The 22,378-nt window shown below is 40.5% G+C and overlaps 1 protein-coding gene across 1 annotated transcript in view; it reads right to left on the reverse strand.

Moving 5' to 3' along the window:
* LOC6732636 (putative neural-cadherin 2) overlaps positions 1-22,378 on the reverse strand; it is a 115,040-nt gene that overhangs the window by 64,090 nt on the left and 28,572 nt on the right. The window contains exons 3-4 of the mRNA XM_039298543.2: positions 18,946-18,988; positions 7,735-8,456 (exon numbers count right to left, since the gene is read on the reverse strand). Of these exons, the coding sequence (XP_039154477.1) occupies positions 7,735-7,789 (55 nt within the window). The 5' untranslated portion in view covers positions 7,790-8,456; positions 18,946-18,988. The remainder of the gene's footprint in view (positions 1-7,734; positions 8,457-18,945; positions 18,989-22,378) is intronic.

The raw sequence follows: 22,378 nt of genomic DNA on the forward strand, positions 1-22,378 counted from the left end.
GAGAAAAAGTGTCTGCGCTTTTTATACCTTTTCATCGATCTATGATAATGAGGTGCATAAATTGCCATAAACCATGGCCCTAAAATTGCACTATTTATTATCGAAAATACCAAATGAAGCGCCTAATCAGGCACGCTTTTCAAATGCAGCGAAACTATGTAAATATGCAGTGAGAAAATTAAAAGCGAATGCAAATGTGACGTGCAACACGGGCAAAAGCTTGCAACTGGCATGTTGGGGGCATAGCAAATTTTGAAAATATGTATGCTAATATTTTGATGGACAAACATGGTAGGGGCATAAATAATCCTGTAAATTTCAGTCAAGCTGGATATAAAGTAACCAGCGAAATGCCAGCTGGCTTGGGCTACGTTTTTCTTCTTATTAGATAGAAGGGATAATTGCGTTTGCTATTATTTGAATATTTAGACAGCCAAAAACAACATTAATATCATATTTTATTGTGCCAACTGTTACGTGAACTTACTCTTTGAATATGTAATGTAATATGAGCTTCCTCAAGCTCACAAATTAATAAAGGGCTTAAGTAAAATCCAAATAGATATTATTGTATTTCGTTCATATTTAGGCTAATAGTATGTACCTAAAATTTAAAGTTAAATTGGATTTGATTTGCCTGCAATCTCAAAATCTTGACCATTAATGCTCACATTTATGCTCTCTTATCAACTTGTTGACCCCCGAAAGGAATTCAATTATGCAAGCAGAATGAAAACTTGGCTCCAATGGTGGCAAGCCACAAGTAAATGAAGAAGCATAGGAATCTTCACCAGGGACGAGAGCCAAAGGATCCACCTTCTCGTGTCAAAGGAAGCCGCTGCCAGAAGCACACAAAAAAACACCAGCGAACACCAACTTTGCGTACTGGAATTTCTAATACGCTGGCAAACTGCTTGGCTTTCAAGCTGAAGACAGTTTAACTTTAACTTTTGCTAAACAAAGGCGAGGGAAACTTTTTCAGCAACCATCAACTTTACATGAAAATTATATAAGTGCCAGCTAAATACTCGAGGGCTTGTGGGAAGTAGACAAGGGAAAGGAAATGAAGTGAGAGTTACTAAAGCAAGACAGTATGCAGCACACAAAGTTATTCAAAAATTAAATTCAATAATTCATTATAAAAATATTCAAGTATGTTATGTTATGAATATTAATATATAAATAGTATATAAGTGCATTAATAAGCTAGTGATTGTTCTCAACCTATTTGACGTCAAAAAATATATCTTAACTTTAAATTTTCCGTGCATCAAGAAGCACGCTCCGAGAATAGCCCAGTCCATGGAATACGGCAAAAATAGAAAGCACCGGATGTGGTTCAGCCAGAGGAAGTCATCTGCCACTTCCTCCGCAGAGGACAAGCAGGTAGAAGAACATGAGCATCCTGAAGCTACGGCGGTAGCAATAAAATCCTTTGCAGTTACTTTGACAGCTGCTACTTGTCATATTCCGAATTTTGATTTGGGCCATGCATAAATATTTATTTAATTTTAACACCCTTAGCCAGGGGCTATTTTAATATCAAAGACAAATGTTGCCGCCCGCCGAGAAGCCAGTTAATTCACAGTTTATATGCCACTGCACGCTGCCACCCAGGAAGTGGCAGGGAAGATCTTAATCAGCAACTATTTTTGGGGTCCTGACAAATTCGTGTCGCCTGCCTGGACATTTATCATCGTTTAGGCGTCTGTATATATGACCCGACTTATTTTAGTGTGCGTGCGCCTTGTCACAATCAAAAACTCTTGCAATCATTACGGCATATTCCAACAAAGCTCTGGATCTCTCGCTGGTTTTTCAACTTCATTTTCATTCAGAGAAGTCAGCAAGTTGCCGGCAAGTTTTGCTTCCGCTTCGCTATCCCAGCTTTTCCAGCATTCCCAGCTGCAACTTTGCTCTGCCAGTTCGCCATTGTCTTCTCGCCCACGATTTTCCCACAGTTTTCCCCTCATCTCTCCAGCTGATTCCCTTGTTCACGGCGTCTTTGTGGCAGCTGCAAATTGTCGCATTAAAGTTTTGCATTGCGTCATGTTTGCCGGCTGAACCATGGCACTTTACTTTGAATCGATTCATTTCAATTTAATGTCACCGCAAATTATGCCCCCGTCGAATTAATCAATCAATTGTCTGGGAAATATGCTGCGGAATTCTGCTGTGAATTCCCTTAGTGAATGTGTTAAATACCATGAGATATGGACTGTTTCGAAATTAACCAGCATTGTAGCCGATTACTGAAATTTTACTTTCGTAATTACTCCTACTATTCCAAACCATATTTCATAGAGCAGAGAGCATCTGAGATTGCTGTGCGGTTTCGAAGAGTAGAGATACAAATACGGTGCTACCCACATGTTAGGGAGAGGAGTAAACCATTTCGATGGACAGAAAGTCAGGAAACTGAAGATAAACTGCCAAGTGCACGGATTCCTCAACAGGATATAAAGCACTTTAATTAACTTGCGGACGCGAGGCATTCCGAAAAGTTTCCGGGCATCAACTTTGAACCGCAAGGTAGTTTATTTTGCAGGGATTGCGGTGGGGTCGCAGCATCAAGCAGCTGGAATGCATTTGCCCACTTACCGCATTATAGGACCAATAAGGATACGCAGGTATGTGCCCTGAGCAGGCTGCTCTTTTCACCGGCGCAATTAATTTCTTTGAACATATTTTGGCACAACCGCCAGCTCGCTCATTTGCGGTCCTTGGTTTCGGCTTGAATTCTGCCTTTGGTCCTGAGTTATGCACGTGGTTAATTCGGAAAAGGTACATATATTTAATTAAGTTGTGTTAGGAAAGTGAAAAGAATCCCTACGGCCGGCATTCCTGGGTCCTGTGAAAATATTGTCCCCTAACTGAGGAGTCCATAATGCATGGACAAACATTCAAACATGAGAGTCCAGGCAGCTGACTTGCCAAAGTATGCAAACAATTTTTATCAAAACAGAAACTTAAATAAAGCAAACAAATTGATGTGACCCATACTTCGAATATAACAAGATTCTCATCTCTCACCCCCCGCAAAAATGAACAAAACGGGGCAGGACAGGCAAAACAAAAAATGGTCCAGTATCTCTGGCCCAGAGCACAATTTATTGGCTCGGCATTCATTCATCAGCAGGACGAACTCATCAGACTGTAATAATTTGCTATCAGAGAGTGTCACGAACAGGGTGCCTGGGGGTATGTGGGGGTTCTTATGGGGCTTTCATAGGGCGAGTGCGGGGGTTGGTCGAGTAGTGGCAACTAAAGGCTACGTGGAGGGATCGTGGTAGGGAAAATATTGGTTGTGGGTGTGGGTATGGGTGTTGGAGTGAGCTTAGCAGTCAAAGTAAAATTGAATAAAGGCACGAACGACGCAAAAGTGGTGGGAGGGCCTGGGCAGCGATTCCTATCCAAATAAGCAATCTGGAGAGGGTCAAAGTCATCTTGGAAATACCCTAGAAGAGGATTTTAAGTTTCCAATATGCAAAGAAGGGCTTAGATATTTTTGGAAAAATATTCAACCCTTTATTAGGCTTTAAAACTATGCGAAACCGTAGGATGGTTTTTTGATTGTTTTCGTAGGAAATTTTAGCTTATTCGAATTAAATTGCAAGCTGCACTTTTAAACATGTCCTTACAATATCCAGTGTGACCTTGTACGAAATGTATGCAACAAAGAACATCTTACTTAGTGTGGCCATTTCGCGTAGAGCACAATGCAATTAAATTCAAGTGATCAGCAGCCCTAGTAATTTGATTATTTTTCTGAGCTCCTTTGCTCTCGACTTTCCAAATAACCTTGCTATCCTCTACAAAAACGATACAAGAGAGCCAAAAAAGGGAGGAACCGGACGAGAAATGGGACAAAACGGGCGTTGGGGGAGGATGTGCAATGGCAGTGTAATGTCAAGTGTGCGGAAGCATAAAACAAACTCCTAACGGGTTAGCTAGCAACTCTTTTTTCACTTTCTCTCCCTTTCTCCGTACTCCGTTCGAATGTGTGCGTGATGGTGTATGTCCGCATGTATTTGTATTTGTCTATGTCAAGTGTCAACATTTACTTCGTGACAACACAAATTGTGGCTGTGGCCATTTTAGCACCCGCAACAACTGCTCGTGTGAGTATAAGTGTGAGTGGAAAAGCCACAAGTGTTGTCCCTTCTTGGGATCGTAGCTGCCTTGTGTAGCTCGGGCTTGAGATTTTTCATTTTAGATGCGGTCGCTAACTTGCCACGCATTGGCCTCCCTCTGTCTCCCTCGCTCCTGCTCCTCCATCCCGCTCTCTTTGTGCATTGCAAATGAAGCCACAATAATAAAAACCCCAGGCTCTCATGTGAATACACAGGGAATATGTGGGTTCACATTTAAAATGTGCAAATATTTATACACCTAACATAATTTCCCAACCACACATTCGATGTTTTCCTGTTCGTCCTATAAGAAATTTAAGGGTGAGCTTAATTTGTAGCTTTGAATCCCATAATGTTTTAATATTATTTAAGAAGAATTGAAAGTCGCACTGCAACACTTGCGTATTTTTTTCACTGTTCAACACGCACACATGAGTATGGAGTGTGTTTGTGGCTTTGCCAGACTGCAACAACCTACAAATTATAGTTTTAAGCTGGCTTTCCCCTCCGGTTGTAGTTTGTCCTCCCAGTCAGATCCACAGTCGCACTTGTAGTAGCTGCTCTTATCTTCGGTGCTAACATTCTGAATGGTTTTGCGGGTTAGTTGGCACGGCTTCGTCCTCTTGCCCCTCTGATGTCCTTTCTGTCGCATCGTAATTTCTAATTTGTTTGTATTATTGCCGCAGTTCTCTCCGACTTTCTTGCCTTATGAGTTTGTCTCTATTACGGATGACATTTCTGACGTCTAAATTGAATAATGCTGTTTAAGTGCGACGTGCGAATGTGAAGTTTTAAGCTCACTTGACATTTTCTTGATGTTTCATTTATTTTCAATGGAGAGTTGGTTAGTATCTAGTCACCTTAACAATTAATTACTATTTGATTTACAAATGACTATCAAGAATCTCTTTTGTTATATTTTCTCTTAAGCTTCCGGTATAACAGTTACAGTTCTGCTATAAATGAGAGAAAACTCTTTAATATCTCCGTTTTAAATTAATAGTGGGACTTAGTTTACTTTGCTGTTTAAGTGTAATATTTCGAAAATCTGTTGTACTCATAAGTTCGCGCAAAAGCTTACTGATGGTGCTAAAATGTCCTTTTAAAACTTTTTAAGCCGATCTCGAAACTCGACTACTCTGTCTTATACTTTCAGTATTATGGCCATGAAAGTACCAAAAATAAGCAACACTCCATATATAGTCGTACAACTCAATGCTATAAGTTTTCTATAAAAGAACTGCCATAAAGCCTGGTTTTTTAGAGTATAAGTACCACAGGCGCCATAAAGCTCTTCGAAAAGACTTCTGAATTTTGCTTTGTTGAGTAATGGAAAAGCTTTTATAAGACATTATTATCCTTCGTTGAGTCCTGCCATAAAGCTTTTATGGAGAGTTTAACTTTAATTTCCCCACAGCTTACTTGCTTTAGCCTATTTCACACAATTTTTTGAAAAAAGCCAAGACGGGATTAGAAAATAAATGTTTAAAAATATAATATCTAAAATAATAGTTATCTCTCATTTTACCATAAATGCTTGTTCTAATTATTTGGAGCGTTCGAAGTATGCTAAAACCTCCTTCTTTCCGTCTACCCTTGTGCTTTTTTAAATATTACTTTCCAAGTTAACCACACGTCTGGACCACAAAGGCTCCCATTCGGTTTGCAAAAGTCGGATCCTGGCCATATGTTCACTTGAATAAGTCTGCTGGCCGAGTTGTTTGTGCAATTCGCAGTGATTATGTTTTGGCAATTGCCAGAAAACCTTTATACATTATAAAACAGTTTGGCTTGCCAGTTTGTAAAGTCGTCCGTCCAGTCAAAGTTTAATTGTTGAGGTTTCTGTTTGCGTCTGACATTTGTGTTTTTCGACCTCGCCCGCTTTGAAACTTAACTTGCATATATATGGGAATTTTTATGAGCCACTCATTAAGTATTTGGTGCAAAAGTTTCAGCAGTTTTATTTCTGCATTACTCCGATTTTTTTCCCGCTGGCGGCGTGTGGTCAGCCAAAGTAAGTCTCAAGTGCAGTTGACTTTTAATTGGGGTCGAAATCAGTGGCGACGGCGTAATTATGCAATGGAATTTCCAGCAGCGAGATTACTATTCTTTTTTTCCAGCAGCTCATGCAAATTTTAGTATGCGCAATTTAGAGTAACTGCAGAGATGTCAAAGCTTAAGGCCGGCTTATCTGTCTGTTATATATGTATGTGCATATACTCGGCTAAGAAAGTGACTTGGATGTCCGCCGCAAGCGGTTGCAATTTATAAGAACTTATCGATGCCATCAATCACCTCAACGCACATGGTCCTTACCTCGAGCTAAACTGCAGAGTCTGGTCTAGATAAATAACTTTATTAAGTGCAGCAAGTCCTCATGTCAAAGTTCCAAACTTGAAGGGAAAAATGCAATTGCTTCGGCAGTGGGATGCGGGTCGCAAATTGAAATTGAACTTGAATCGAGCGGCAAGGGCTTTGTGCTCGATATTAATCAAAGTTGATTGCCTGTTAATATGGCGAAGCGATTGGATGGCAATCACAGCCAAAAGTTTCAACCAAACGCTTAAAATTAATTTTCAATTGGGGTGCGGGTGAACTATGTAAGTTCGAATTGATATACAAGCCAAAAGATACTTTAAGTGCTGAAGCAAAAGTAATGTAAATTACAATGCAAAGGATGATAATTAATAAAAACATGCTCTCTTATTTCTCAATTCACTAGCAATTTCATATTAAAATGTTCCTCCGTGCACCAAGTGAATTTCAAAGCCGCTGAGCATCTGGCACTTTTCCAGCCAGTTCTGCACGCAAACTTCTGTTTTCTAATAAACTTCAAAAATACAAATTAACAAAACGCCGCAGATTCGCCCCCGAGATGCAGCTTCATAATTAAAAAGCTCTCCGGCTGCCCTGGAGGAGAGTCTACTCTCGTGGGTTAACCCTCAACAACTTTAACTCGGAAGAAAGTAGGTGAAAGTACTATTTAAACCAGCCTTGCTGAAATGCTCACGAAGAGGCGGGGTGGCAGAAAAAATTGTTCCACTCGCCGGGAAAGAACTCTTTGGCCAAGTTAAATATGAACGGAAAAAGTGGAAAGGCGAAGGAAAAATAAAAAACAGAAATATGAGAGCGGCAACTTTTAACCCTTTATTCAAAAGGGTTGCCTATCTCCTGTTTTTTGTGCCTTGCCCTCACTGAGGGCAGTAGTAAATTTGGGAAGCATTTCGAGGGGGTGAAATGTTTTAGGCTTCTTTACTTATACAAATATAATCCCTAAGCCGGATCCTCGTTTCTTAGAGTATTTTTCTATCATTATTATCCATTTCATTACATAAAACGCGTTAAAAGTTTGAATATAGCGTGCTTTCACTGCTTGTCTGCTATACGCTTTGCGAAATTTGTTGAAATTCTTAAATAAAGTCAAGTTGTGTTTTGTATTCTAATATACACATTTTACAAATAATCTTAATCAACTTTCTTTGAATGCCCTTTTGTCAATTATTTTTCAAGTGCAGTTTAATTTGGGTCTGCAAAAGTTATCAGCGAGACTGGTCAAGTTTTCGTTTTCATCAAGCATAAAATAACACGGACTGGCACTTACCAATTAACAAAAGTTTCCAAATATGCATTTGAATGTCGAATGCGGCTGAGTCCATTCAAATTAGAAGCAGGCGATTTAAAAGCCCCGCCACTCGCCAGCCGGTTTTCTCCTACTTTCTCACTCTCTATCACGCTCAGTCCGTTTCTTTCGCTCGAAGGATTCTGCAGTCCGTATCCTTGGTGCTCCACAGGATCTTAGGCTCGGAAAGGCTGTCGATGGATGCGCTCAGCAGTTGGGATTTGTTGTCGCCACGGCATAGGCAGCAGCATCTTGTCCGAAACTTTTTGATTTTAATTGTTGCATTCGCCTCGACTGCCTCTCCTGCTTTTCCAGATTTTCCCGCTTTTCCTGCTTTCTCGTCCCTTTCCGAATAACAGAGGCAATTAAACTTTCAGTTCTTTTGGTCGGGGTTGGCAATCGTGCAGTAAATGACTGACCCCGTTCGGATTTATCCCGTCTGTGTCCTTTGGTTATCGCCGTAGTATCTCTCCCTGTCACTTCTCCACTTCCTGTTGGCTAGCTGCAATTTTATGCAATTTTCTGGGGCAATTTGAGGACTCAGTCTCCGTTGTTTCTCGCCTTGCTTGTTTGGCCTGGACTTTAAGTTATTTTTACTGTTGGTTTTGTGTTTTCTTTTGGGGAATCGGACAGTTTTTAACTGGATTTGTCAATTATTGCGATTTTGTGCTTCCCATTGAATCCAGCTTAAGTTGTTGCCAGCCCTGCAAAAGAGTAAAAGGAAGAAACATGAAGATTAGATTTGCGTATTCGGGTATACAAAAGCAGGACAATAAGATACAAGTGCTTTAAGTATCCTTGGAGTAGGGATGAGATCAAAAATTAAACAGACTTTCTTTTTCGTCTGTGAAAAGGGCTAGAGTATAATCAATTAAATTGACCTGATAAATTTAATATATACAATTTGAATCACTCTTCATATTGTAATTTAAATAAAAGAAAGTGGCCAGCTTAACAAGATCACACTTTCTGGTATTTAAATTCTGCCCAGCATCGATGATTAATTATAAAAGCAGTCAAAGGGCAACATAGTACAAATTATTGGCATAATAAATATTGTACAGAAGAAAATAACAACAAACGAGAGGAGACACGACGAGGCGCAACCAACTGAAATATTAAGTGCGATTAAAAATGCAATAAATGCGGAGCACATAAAAGCGAAATTGAATAATTGTGTGACACATTTTTTCGCCCATATTTAAAACACGATGTGCATATTTGCAAGCCAAACAGGCAAAAGAGCAAATGAGTTAAACAGTAGCCTTTTCATAATTAAAATATTAAATAAAGCCGGCAAATTTGCTCCCAGCTCACCGAAGTCACGCAAATAAAACAGGAGAGCTTTATTTCCGTTTATTGTTGCCATGTTGGCTCCGTTTATGTGCCATTATGACTCATTACCCCAAGAAAACAACTTTATGGGCACCAAATTTTGAACCCAAAGTTGCAGTAGTAAGAGCTCTTTATGATCCGTTGCAATCCGTTATGAAATCCGTTGCTTCGATTAAAATAATCCTTGAGAACTGGATAATGATGATGGTTGTGTTAGTAAAAGGGGTTTTTGCAATAAACTTTCTCCCATTTGAGTTTGGGCCTCGTTTGGTCTTGTTTTAATTTTTTTTTTGGAGCTTGTCTCTTTTGTGGCATGAATCACTTTTCTCGACGTTTTGTTTTCTAGCAACCGCCAAAGACAATACGGTGGCCTGTGTGTGTGATTTCCCAGTTTGCATGTGTGGAATAGCACACACACACACACATACTCACGCACTCGCTGAGAAAGACTGCTATTTAATTTATGAAGTAGAGCGCGTAAAAATTGTGCATTGTGGCGTTTTCACAATGAGCAGAGTGCGAAGGGGAATGGATAAAACAGGGACTTATCTTGCACTCCATGCACGCTTCTCCATTTTTCCTCATTTTCCAGCTATTTCTTTTTTTGTGAGCTTGGCACAACAAAAGACAGTTTAGAAATCGCTGAAGGGTCGCAGACCGACATTGTCATTATGTTTCGGAATAGATGCAAATGCTGCCAGTTATTATGTCAAGTGTTTGTCGCTTTAAGGGGGCTTACTCTCAACTGTGCTACATGGAATAAAGGGGGAGAATCTGAGAATTAATCGACCAATGTGGTAAAATATTTACATTAATATATGAAGGGGATGAAGAAAGTTCGATTTAAACTGCTCTCTTTCGCTAGTCTGGCTAATTCACAAGTCTGTCGGTGCAAGCTAAACTCTTTAGGCAAATTTATCCGGCAATCACATAGACCATTTATCAAATACTCGTACTTTTCCCATCCCTGCGAATTAGAGACGGAAACTTTTCTTGCAACACACACCCACGGACACTTTCGGCAAAACTTTCATCGAACTGGTAGCAATTTAACACCATTTTATGCAGGCGTGAGATGGGCGAAAGTTAATCTCCTGCTATAAATCACAAGTTATTAATGCTCAACGTGTTCGCTGTAGTGCTCAATTTCCCAGAGGAAGCTGCTGCATCATCGTGATTAGCATCAACTGCGACCTTATTGGCGTCTCATCACCATAGGATCTAGTTAGTTGCCTAATTAGTGGCAAGCTCTATTTAACCCAAATTTCAGCAGCTTACTTAAGTTGTGGGAACTTTGCATGCAGCCATATAAAGAGAACTTGTTCATAGCAAAGTTTTCCTGGGTAAGTTAATAATGTTGTATATATTTAACCATTCTTAGTGTTTGTTGACCATGCTGACTAAGAGTTAAAATGCTAAAACAATCAAGCAGCTCATCCGAAAGCGTGTTGATTGAGCTCATCAACAGTTGGAAATCAATGCCAGGACCTTACTATTCACTATCCGTGTGGTGAGTGTCTCAAATTTTCACATGGAACGAACTAAACTTGCACTTCATTCGGACAATTGACATGACCACTGACACGTGTAAGCCATGGCACGCGCTTTTCGAATTCCACGTATCATCTCTATGCGGTTCATATCTATATCTATATACATATATACACATTTTTGGATCGACAGGAGCTGGGAAAAAACGGACTAGACTACGATGAGGAGCAGCATCTCATGTTTCTGCGAAAGACATGACGATGTCATTGTCATTGGCCAACCAGGCCAAAACTCCAGCGTCACGTCACGTCAACGAAACCAGTGCCAAACGCAAAGCAGAATCCAAATGCGACTACAGATTAAGGCGGGGAAGGGGGCGCATGGAGGGGGCGTGCCAGCAGATAAGGGGGCGTGGCAAGGACTCCAGACAGATTCGAGGAACAAGGGGACAAAGCATGAGTTATGGCCAGATATGACGACTGTGCTCAACAATTTCTCTCCATGATTCTTTATGATTGTGGTGCCGGGTGGTTCCTAGTGGGTGGTGCCTTGATGCAATAGTCACTGTCTGTTCAGCACATGGGAAGCATTTTTTACGAGCGACATATGTTGGTTCAAGTCGCCTAAGAAAATATACTCCATACAACTTATAAAGTAAAAACTAAAGTTAAGCTTCAGTTAAAGATAATATTGTTTTATTTTTTGGACACTGACGAAAAAATAAGATTTAAGTTTAGTTGTTTTAAGCTATATTGCATGATTTTCAATAATAATATTTCTATTATACATTTAATAAATATTACTTCTATCCAAATCTTCAGTGGGTTGTTCCAAACGTTTTTCCCTCATATTTCGCAGGCAGCTGCTGTTGATTTCCTTGTGACATGTGCTTAATCCAATTTCCAATGCAATTGTCGCCACTGTGATATGCCAAAACTGTGGGGATGATGCAACTCACGAGGACCCCCCCCTCATGTTTTCCAAAAACGCAACTATCCTGCTCTCGTGCGTGGCAAAGGGACTCCATTGTGGGTTGACAGTGTGGGGCAAAGTTTTTATGTTCTTGCCATTTCCCCGGGCAACGCCCCGACTATTTTGGTCCTATAAATGCGAGTTGTACAACTAGATGATGGACAACCATTCGACTCTGTTCACAGCGGTTGTCCGGTAATTGTCGAAAAATTTCGAACCAATGCCCTGACATCGCACATGGATGAACACAAGTCAGATGGATAATTATGACCACGGAGCAATATGCCCGAAAACCAAATGACAGGTGCGGACTCTGACTAAGAATAGTTGAGCATTGTGATTGGGAGCAGTGGAAACTCGATGAGTTGTACGGCTAAATGCAGAACGAATTAAACAAATCTACGATGTCTGTCAGCCATTTTGGGGGTTCCTCTTTATCATTTTTGCTGGCTACACTGAGGATAAAAACTATGTTAAAAAATGTGAATGTAAGATATATGCAGATTCCCGAAAATAGACATGTAAAAATATTCTTGAAAGCAATAATTGTAAGGTATGAAAGTAAGAGCAAATACCTGACAAATTCACTACAGAATTTCGCCAAGTGTAAGACCTTGGGTATCTAACGATTGAGCGTGGTCGAGCAATTTGAAAGCTCAATCATGTTGCAGCAGCTGTTCGTGCGAGTGGCCAAAATGCTGAAATGCCAAAAAACCGAAACGCGTGTCCTCCTGTTTTAGGGGTTTTCAGGCCCATCCCCACCACCATCCATCGCTCACACTCACACATGAGCAAATTATGTAAATGACATTAATCCTTATGGCGCACAATAGTTTAACGGTTCGGCGCTTTATTGTCACGTCCCAAAGGAGAGGCAGCATCAACAATGCCAAACTCCGGCAGTCCGAATGCCATCCGACCGAACTGGACCCGTAGTCCAGAGTCCTCAGTCCGTAGTCCGGACTTTTAATGCCCACGTGCTGGGGGATTGCGTGTTCCTCTTTTCCGACATCCACTCGTTTGACCCCCCAAATGACAGCAAACTTTTTCCTTGTTAATTGCGAAATCACTTGGTGGAACAAAAACGAGCGTTTTTACCCTATATATACGGCAAATATACCGCACCCAAGGACTCACCCACTGCACAGCTTACATAATCAATTACGTGATCAACGTGATAACCTTCCTCTTGATTTGATTTATGCCCTGGTACTTGTATCTCAAGATACACTCGAAGGAGTCTGCGACACGGGCTGAGTTAGGAAAATACTCTGGCCTTTGACTTTAATTAATTATGGATTTTTTTTGGACAAGCCAAGGGATTGTATCTGCTCTCGATCAGATAAGAACTACTAAATGAACTGTAGGGTTTAGGGAAGAATACAATGTAAACAATGCAAAAATACAACATATAATGAACAAAGCATACATGGTGAAATATCAAATATGTATGTAATTCAACTAGCTTTTATGTTCTTAGCGTTTCTCTGTATCGCCATTCAATTTATTATTAATTACCGAACAGCATTTTACACTCTGGTCATAATATATCATATTGATTGCATGTTGACTCAAGTAACACCGTCCAAATAGAGTGAAAATGCAATGTGTGTTCCGAGTCCGAGCATTTAACTGCTGGTTATTAAAAATTAAGTGCTTTTAAGGGCGAAAGAGGTAAAGCTAGTTGATTGTTATAAAAACGCGAGCAATACAATCGAACATTAAGGGTCAAATAAAGACCGCAATAATCGCCGAAGAAATGTGAGGGAAAATTGCTTGCAATTACACCTGAAGGAAGAAAAAAATAAAAGAAAACCAGCTGGTGGTGCTAATGTCTGACCATTTTCCAAAGTGCTTTTCCCCGCGCTCAGCCATCCCGTCGAGTGTGTTCCCCACACTTCATTGGTTTTTTCACTGCCCGATTAATTTGTCCGTCGCCTAATTAGAATAATACAACTAATGTGGCCGGATCATGACACCCCAAAAACCCCACCTCCACCTCCTTTCACATGCGCATAATTAGCTGAAGCACTCTGAGTCTACCCCACCCTCCATCCATATCATTAACCTTCGAGCCGCATAAAATCATGCTGTATAAAAAGTGGAGGAAACCTTGGCGGAAATGAGGAAAATCACAGTTTCGTTTTATGTACTCGCATTAATGTGCGTTTCTGGGAGGGAGTAAAAGTGGGCGGCTGCCCTCGGGAACTGGGGGCCTGGATGAGTGCTACCCATGGATGGCCGTGGAGTACTGGTTTATTAATTCGCTGGAAACATGCAATCGCCTTGTTTACGAAGAGCACCATGTTGGTATTAGCCAAAAGAAGCAGTCGAAACTGCGAAACGATGGCCACCCAAATATGTCCAAATTGCTTACAGGATGTAATGTCCTGCAGCGAATCACTATGGAAATGCTAAAGCTTAAAGCCTCGGATTTACTTTTGTGCGAACTTCTTGCTCGTGATCCTTAATCGTGATTTAGCTGACATTATGGGTGGCTATCAAGTCAAAGATGAAAGAGCTTTTCATGGAATGTGTCGCACACAATGCTCCTTGCAATTATTACCATGAAGCAAGTGCAGTTATTGCTCAACTTGCAATCCCCTAATGCTAGAGTCAACATCCCAGCATCCCTGCCATTGCCACTTAAGTGCCTTTGGTGACTCCTGGCCGACAGCACTTCGTCCCTTTCACAGTGGAATTTCCTTAAATATTTAAAGAGCAATCGACTGCCCTGGGATCTCAATCAGTGCTCGAGAGGCACAAGAGCGAGAAATTAAACATGCAGCTCGTTCATTTTTGGGTCACTCAATTAAATGAGTGCATCTTGAAGAGCACTTGGCACGGTAAATTCTTCGGCTCCTGGAAAAGCGAGTCCTGGCTATTCCCTGCGAGTCCTGGCCAGTCCGCCAACCAAATCGATTGCTGCTCACTGTTCGATGCTGAATGCTCGTTGTGCAAGTCGCAGTCGATGGGATGTCTTTGTTGTTGGCCCGGTCAAGTTGGCTTTTGATTAAAAGGACATTGGGAAATAAAGTAGAGCAAAGTATGTGCTAAACTTTGTTCAAGTACGAGCAAGAAAGACAGTCAATGGAAAAGAATTCCCAAGCCCAGCCAACGTACTCAGGAGGTATGTAATTGTTAAGTGCTCATTAGAAATGCTCCAGACAGAGATGAGGTTGCATGGGTGTTTTTGCCCGGCGCCATCTCCTCCTGGCCAAGTGCATTTTCAATTAAGGAGAGCCAAATATTTTGGCTGCACTTTGGGCGAAGGAGCCAATAAACTGTTGAATTTACGGCAGGTCCTAATAGCTTTTCGCTCATTTATCCCTTCAGCTCGTCTGTACATATATCCTAGAGCAGCTCAACGCCTTTTGAGGTGAATCGCCCCTGCGATTTAGTTGAAACATTTTTGCAGATCCGATTGCAGTTGCGTGCTCCTGTTTTCTATTTTGATTGTCGTAATTGTTTTCACTTTCACCGAAATGCTAAATTTAAAACGTCAATGCTGAATTGATTGCCGTTTAATTCTCTCATTATATAGTCTTTAATTTCATTTTCAAAACTAATTAATTAATTTGAAATCCTACCTTTGTTGCAGATTATATTATAACTTATAATACTTTCAAATTGAATTCTGAATATACACCTAATTAAAGCCTGATTAGAAGTCTTTATCCAACAGGTAATATTGGAATACAATTTTGTAATGGCAATTAATAATATTGTTTTCATAAAAAGGCTGTAGTTTGAAGTTCCTTTCACCAAATTCCCTCAATTTCCAATGCCTTCTGATTCCTTATACAGCCGCAAGCCCCCTTAGAGTTCAAGAGCTCGGTTCAATCTCTTGCATCGCCAAGTTCTTGCCACTTTGAAGCTTACGTTTTGGAACAAATTGAATTGCTATTAGGCACTCTGGGCCACAATTTGCAACAGCAGGAACAACAACTGCCAGTCGACCAGGGGAACAAGTGATGTGTGGCAACCGCATTAGGGCATCTTCCAGTCAACAACGGTTTTGCCGCCTGATCCTGCACACTCCCTTTGCAGCTCCTTTTTCCTGGCCAGGATGCTCCTTTTTGCATTCACAGTTGGATGGCGATGCTGGGAACTTTTACCACTCGAGTACATTTTGTTTTTGCAGCCGATTAACAGTCAAAAGAGGGCAACAGTCGGCTAAAAACTAAGACGTTGCAGATTGTTGCCGGCGAATTTCCTCTTTCAGCACTCACAGAAAAATATTTGTACAGAAATTACACTTGCCAAATATCAAGAAGATGGAAGAAAAAAGGATTTTTACTCAACCATCTTACTTATTTGGCTTCAATTATTTAAAGTAAATGATCATTTGTATTCCAATTGTTTATATTCTCATGTAAAACCTACATATTTATATTTATGTAAAGATTTTTTGAGTGCATTGGATTCTCCCCTTTTTGTGGCACATTCTCCCTTATGCAAAGCCGACCGCAATATTATCCAACTTGAGAAATGCAGCAAGCAAGACGCATATTGACTTCTCTGTTAGCCAGATTGTTTCGGTCCTGGTCGGAAAAGTGTTATCCTGCTCTCGGAGCCCTTGCCTTGTGACTATAATATTTGATTTTTACTATCACTTGGCATTGTTATGCGAGTTGTGTGGGTTGTGGCTCGTGGGAACTCGAAGGAGATTACAATGGGCATCAGCATAATGTGATGCCGTATGGTCTGCCGTAGTAAATTGATTTTTTCAACAATTTCCGCAGTTATGTGGCATTAAAATTTTCACTTGCCTCAATTTTAGTTCTTAACCTACTTTACACACAAGTTGGCTGGGAAAACTTAACAACAGGAAGAAGCTGATTGCAGAAAATAACGCACACACGGTATCAAACTGGCAGCAAACAGTTTTGAGTTACAGCGGAAGGTGTAGGTTCAAAGCTCTGAGAGAAAGATTACGCGGGTGGGAGAATGTAACGGGAAGAATGTCAGTGGTTAAGGTGGAAAATGGGTGGAAAACTGTTTTGAGAGCATGGCAAAAACTTCAACTTATGCCTGCTCTTGCATATTTTCATTATGAACATTATGCATGTGTTTGGTTACAGCTAGAATTCCATCAGTTGAAAGAAGTCAGACCGAATGTTTAAATACGCTCTTTAATCTAGAAAGTAAGGTGTTTTAACACAGTACTTCCTTTTGATACAGCTCTTTTAAAGCATGTTATATTCAGATTATATTAACACACAGTTCATTTCTTCGCTTTTAGAAGGATAGACAAGGAATCCTGCTAAGGATAGCATCTCTGAAAAAATGTCATCACCTTGTAATGATTTTGTGAGCGACAATCATTGCGGTGTATTTGCGGGAACTTATAAAAATTCTTCGTAAAAGTCACGGAAAATCCCTTCTTTTCCTGATATGCGTATAACGGAAAAGTTTAAGGAATTTGCCCTGTGTGCGCTGAACACAAGTTTTCCAAACAAAAATAAAAGAACTTTCGGTAGGAAATTCGTCTTCTTGTTGACGTGAAAGTAATTTTCTGCACATGACAAGTTATGCTAAGTACGAGAAGAGTTCAGGTTTGTAACAAGATATGCTTTTGTTGCCCTTTCACATCCGCAAATATTATTTAACTTTTGTTGCATCTTATTTAGGTAAAATGCTAAAGGATCCCAAGTCAGTTAAATTAACTAAATAATTGAAGTACAAAAATTGCCGGACAGCAGACAGGAAAAAGTTTTTACATGTCGAAAAGCTGAAAATAATTCGCACACATACACGGCGAAAAATGAAGCGTGTTCGGGATAGAAGTAAAGAAATCTGAAAAGTTACCGATGTGCAACGTTGTAAATTGAAATAGTTTTCTGCAATAGTGGACAAGTCGTAGCCATCTTTCAGTTGTGTTTCATTTTTTTTTTTAATTAAACTAAGCTTACAAGCGTAAAGTTATTGTGTCACACATCTGGAGAGTGAGGGTACTTTTCTTACTGGGCTGAAGAGTAAGCAAAAGTCATTTAAACTTTCGTATGCCTGGTCAGCCGTGACTTAGCATGCATATCTCATACTCAGGACTGGAAACCCTTTCCTATACAGAAACTTTTTCGATATTTCAAATGCAGCGAGTGCGAGATGGAAGGGAAGGATAAAGAAAGGCTGCCGGCCTGTAGACAATAACTTTGCAAAATCCAATTACGAGAGCTGAATGTGTTTGGTGTGCCTTTATTTTACTTTTCGGTAGGTTTTTCTGCAGCCTGCATATTAAATTAGCCAGCAAATTGAGTGAGCCCTGCAACCCCTGACCTTTTTTCCTGGCCCACACCTTAATTCTGAGGCTTGTGCTGCCAATTCGAAATCAAATTTTCTTTATGGCCGGTTCGGTTTTACCGAATCAGGTCGAAGGGATGTCCGACTCACTAATAAACAAGTTAACAATGCAGGAAAGCAAGCCATGCCAGATATTGCGTATACGCAATGTCTTACGTGTGCGTGCTTCGGGGAGAAGGCTGTCGGTGCTGGCCCCCCTCTGTCTCCGGGGTTAATTTCATTTGTCAATATGAAAGCGCAAAAGTGATTTACTTAAGTGTAAACTCATTTTCCACTCAACAGCAGAACAATAACAGCATTGCACTTTGTTTGTTTGTGTGCTGTTGCAAGTGTCGCAATATTCCTGCCACACACCGGCAGCAACAAAAACAACAATGTCCCAGCGCTTTTCACCTTAACAACATAATGGCAATCAACTGATGGAAATGACGCAGCCACAGCTTCCAGGAAGGATTCGAGTGGCTGGCGAAGGGAATTGAAATTGGCTTGGCAGGAGTGGAGCGTAGTTGGCGAATGGCGAATGGCAAACGTTGTTGCCCCTTGTTGCCCATTATTCATTTAAACCTGGGGATTGAGAAAAAAGTGTTGCATTGCCGCACAATCGACAAATAAGCCCAAGGCAATGTGTATTCTTTTTCAGCACCCGATTCCTGGATTTTCCCTTTAGCTTCCTCTGCAATTGAGATATTCATCCACACCCACAACGTCTGCGGCTTTCGATTTGTTTGCAATTTAGATGTGTATATTCTGGGCCAGCCAAAGGTTGCCCTTCCAGCTTTCTTGGAAATTTGTAAGTTAGATAAAATTGCTTTTGATAGACAAATGCAGCATGTGTGTGTGTCTGGATTGTGTGTCTTTATTTTTTATTGAATTACCCAGATTTGCGCTGAGATAACAATCAACCAGGCCGACGGCAATTGTTCAAAGTATTTATGGGTGCTCAATTTGAATTGCTCAGCAGAAGACGATTTGTTTTAACAATGCGAGGAGACTCCAAGACATTCTCATAAATAAATTAAAAGAGATTGTCTGAATGGGAATTATTAAACGAGCTTATTTCGTTCTAAAAACAATTGCGAGATTTTTACGTACCATTTTGATTGCTGGCAGGAAGCATTTGAATATAATTCGAGTTCTGTAAATAAAAAAAGGAAATGGCTATTAAGTAAATCGTTTCATAACATAAGAATTACATAAGCATGGTGATTAAAAGCTAACTGACATCAATATATATTTTAAATTCCATTTTCACATGTATTTGAAACGTATTTATTATTCCGTTTGCTCAGACACAACTCGGTTTTCCCCGCACATAATTTATTCCCTTGTCAGCTCTACATCATTACTTATAGATATATTCATTGTAGCTTCTCTCACTTCAGTCGATTTATTTTAAACGCAATTGGCAGCGTTCGTCTAATGAAATTCCGGGCGATGTATTCCTTAAATCTTAAATTTTAATGTCACAATACATTTTCCCGTTTCATCCGCGCTTCTTTCTGTTTTTGTTTTTTGCTGGCAGTTACACCATGATTGCCAGACATTGCTGTTGCTTACCATTTCAGATTACGGCCAGAGTTTAGTTGGCGCACAGGGCTTTTCCCTTCTAGCTGACACATGCCTACAAGCTTATTTATAATAAAAAATCATACATGAGCGCACAGACAATGAGACAATAGACGAGAATGGTTGGTACAAGCGGAAAAGGGGGCGGATGGGGTGTGGCAGGACACGGGGAAACCGGAAAAAAACACACAAACAACAAGAAAAACGGCACGAAAAATGCTGGTTTGGGGGAAATGTGGAAATGAGAGGCGGCTCGGCTCTGTTGGGAAACTTGTGCTTTTCCTGCTCTTCCTGGGAATTTTCAGAGCCGTCATTAACTGTTATGCGTGCGTCTGTGTGAGTGTGTGTGGGAGGTGGGGAGTTATATAATACAGGGACTCATACAAGCACACCTCATCTAACCATTCATTGACATCATTTGGCATGGCAGATAACATTCAGCCAAGTGCACAAATGCACTGAGAAATATATATTTTACAATTTAGTATGATTTATAAAAAAATATTACACATTTACACATGAAATAAGCACTACTACATTGTATATTATTTAACAAGTTATCTTAAGCAAATGGAATAGGTATTTTTCCAAGTGTAGTGTATAACAGCGAGATTTCCCAGATGGGTCAGTGGGCGTGGTGTGTGGTAGGTCGTGCAGGATGGAGGCGGAAGAAATCCTGCCACCTTTACCAAGTCGCCCAGCACAACCTAACAATGTAATGAAATTTTCGAAATATCTATGATGATTTGCGGTTGCCATGATTGCCGGCCAGAAGACGCTAGAACCAGTCCCAGTTGCACCCAACCTATCCCTTCGATCGCCCTCTACTCGTGTCCTTGTTTCACACATCCTGTCGCCAAGCTTGTAGGCTGACTTGCCCCTTGGTTTCCTGGCTGACAAAGCCAAGTGACCGAAGTCGCACTTGGTAACTCGGGCCCGTTGAGTCCTTTGAGGCGCCCTTTGTATGTGTGACTCACTTATGTATGTGCGTGCGCTACTACATTAAGCTTTAAACTTTGATTATGATGATATGGAATTTAAAATCATAAATTGCGACTGCTCGTAGGTGATATTTTTCAAAAGAAAATGCTATGCGGGTAAGTTCCCAAGAAAGCATGCTGTAATAAATTCGATTTGGGAATATTGAGACGTGAATCGTTGTGCAAAAGAAAATTTACTGCAAGCTCCAATATCGGCAGGCTTTACTTAATTGTATTGCAAGTTATGAATTTAATAAAATTGTAAGCGGAAATTATCTTCAGTGCAAATAATCCTGGTGCCACTATCTTTACAAATCGTCTTTGGTGTTTATGATACAAATTTAATTGAGACAATTGTTTGTTATAAGTGGGCTTCCATGGTTATCAATTCTACAAGAGATTGGTCCAACTAAATGTCGAGGAAGCTTTAATTGCATTTGCAATTACCCATAGTCTTTATTATTTCCAAAATAAATGACAATAAAAATCGGAAATAGACTACACTACCCACTACTTGGATAATGGCGTTGATGATGTGGAAGACAGGAAAAAGCAGCCAACAGGCACTGTAATCTGAAATGTGTTTGTAATGGAATTTCATTACTCAACAATCATCAAACTTTTTTCTCGTCGCTGTGCATTTGCGATATTTACTTCACTAGCCAAGCCTCGAAATGGGCGTAAATTTAAACTGACAGCAGACAATAATTGTATTATTTATGGTGATGACGATGGCGCACAAGTGTGGCGAGAGATTTTACTCGACTCACTACCATTCTGGCTTCCCAAAAGTTGTAAGGGAATTATTGTGAAATTTGTGGGAAATATAACGAATATGCGCATTCGCAATGCGACGAGTCTGGGTGTATGAAAATGTCTGAGAGTTTTGTCGCATGCAAACATAAATTTTTGTGTGCCATGCAAAATAACGTAATAACATTAAATATGCAAATGCCTTTTGTCAGCCATTGCATTTGCACATGACAAACAGTGGAAAATGGGGGTGTGGTCGGGGTGCGGGCTCCGGGGCCGGGTGCACACCCATTTACTTGTATTTGTATTCATTCATGATGATTGCAGAAGGAATGAAATGGCGGAAAAGCTGGAAAAAGTGTGGAACGGGACAAGCAGAGCCGGCAGAGCCGTCGACTTCATCACACATTTTGCAATTTGCATAAAGTGAAAATGATGCACATTTCTGTTTTCCTACGACAATTTGCCTTTTATTGATTTTCTTTGATTTCCTTCACTCAGATCGCACAGTCAAGGCCTCGCACTTCCCCTTCCCCTTCCCCTGACTGTTCCGAATTTTCCCCATTTCCCACGCAATTTCCATGCCCAAGGAGCTCTCTCACTCTCTTCAAGGGTCTCCGACGATTCTACATGTGTTTTGAATGACGTTGAGTGCTGCTATGCAAACATTTTCTAACGAACACTTAGTGCAAATAGATTCGAGGGCTGCCAGCTCATGTGAAGTTTCCCATTTCGCATTTTCCATTTTGCCCACTTGCACACTCACTTGCCACTGCATTGTAGCCAAGTCTTCTCGGGTTTCTTAGCCTTCTTTTTTATTGCTTGCCAATTACTTCTTATTTTATGCTGCAGCTGCATCAGCATGGAGTCTTTCAATTTCATTAAAATTCCAAACAATTACATTTAAGCTGACACTTTGCCAGTGCCCGGGATTTTATTTACATGTGAGCCAATCAATTTCTATGGGCTTTGCACAGCGAAAAATCTGTGGTACAATTGGGATTTATATATTCCTATTGACATTTGTAAAACAAGTATTAAGATCCTACCGATGCCTTTACTCTCTCCACAAGGAACATAATCTGATAAATTTTTTTCAAACAGCTTAGCCAGTCCGTACGACTTAATGACTCTGCCAACTGTGTAGAGCAATTAAAAATGCCAATTTCGCGCTCTCGAAGCTCTTTGAAGTTTGGCAGGACTCAGTCACTTCCGCGCCGGCTTCC

Source organism: Drosophila simulans, chromosome 2L, assembly GCF_016746395.2.
Source record: "Drosophila simulans strain w501 chromosome 2L, Prin_Dsim_3.1, whole genome shotgun sequence".
Taxonomy (NCBI): domain Eukaryota; kingdom Metazoa; phylum Arthropoda; class Insecta; order Diptera; family Drosophilidae; genus Drosophila; species Drosophila simulans.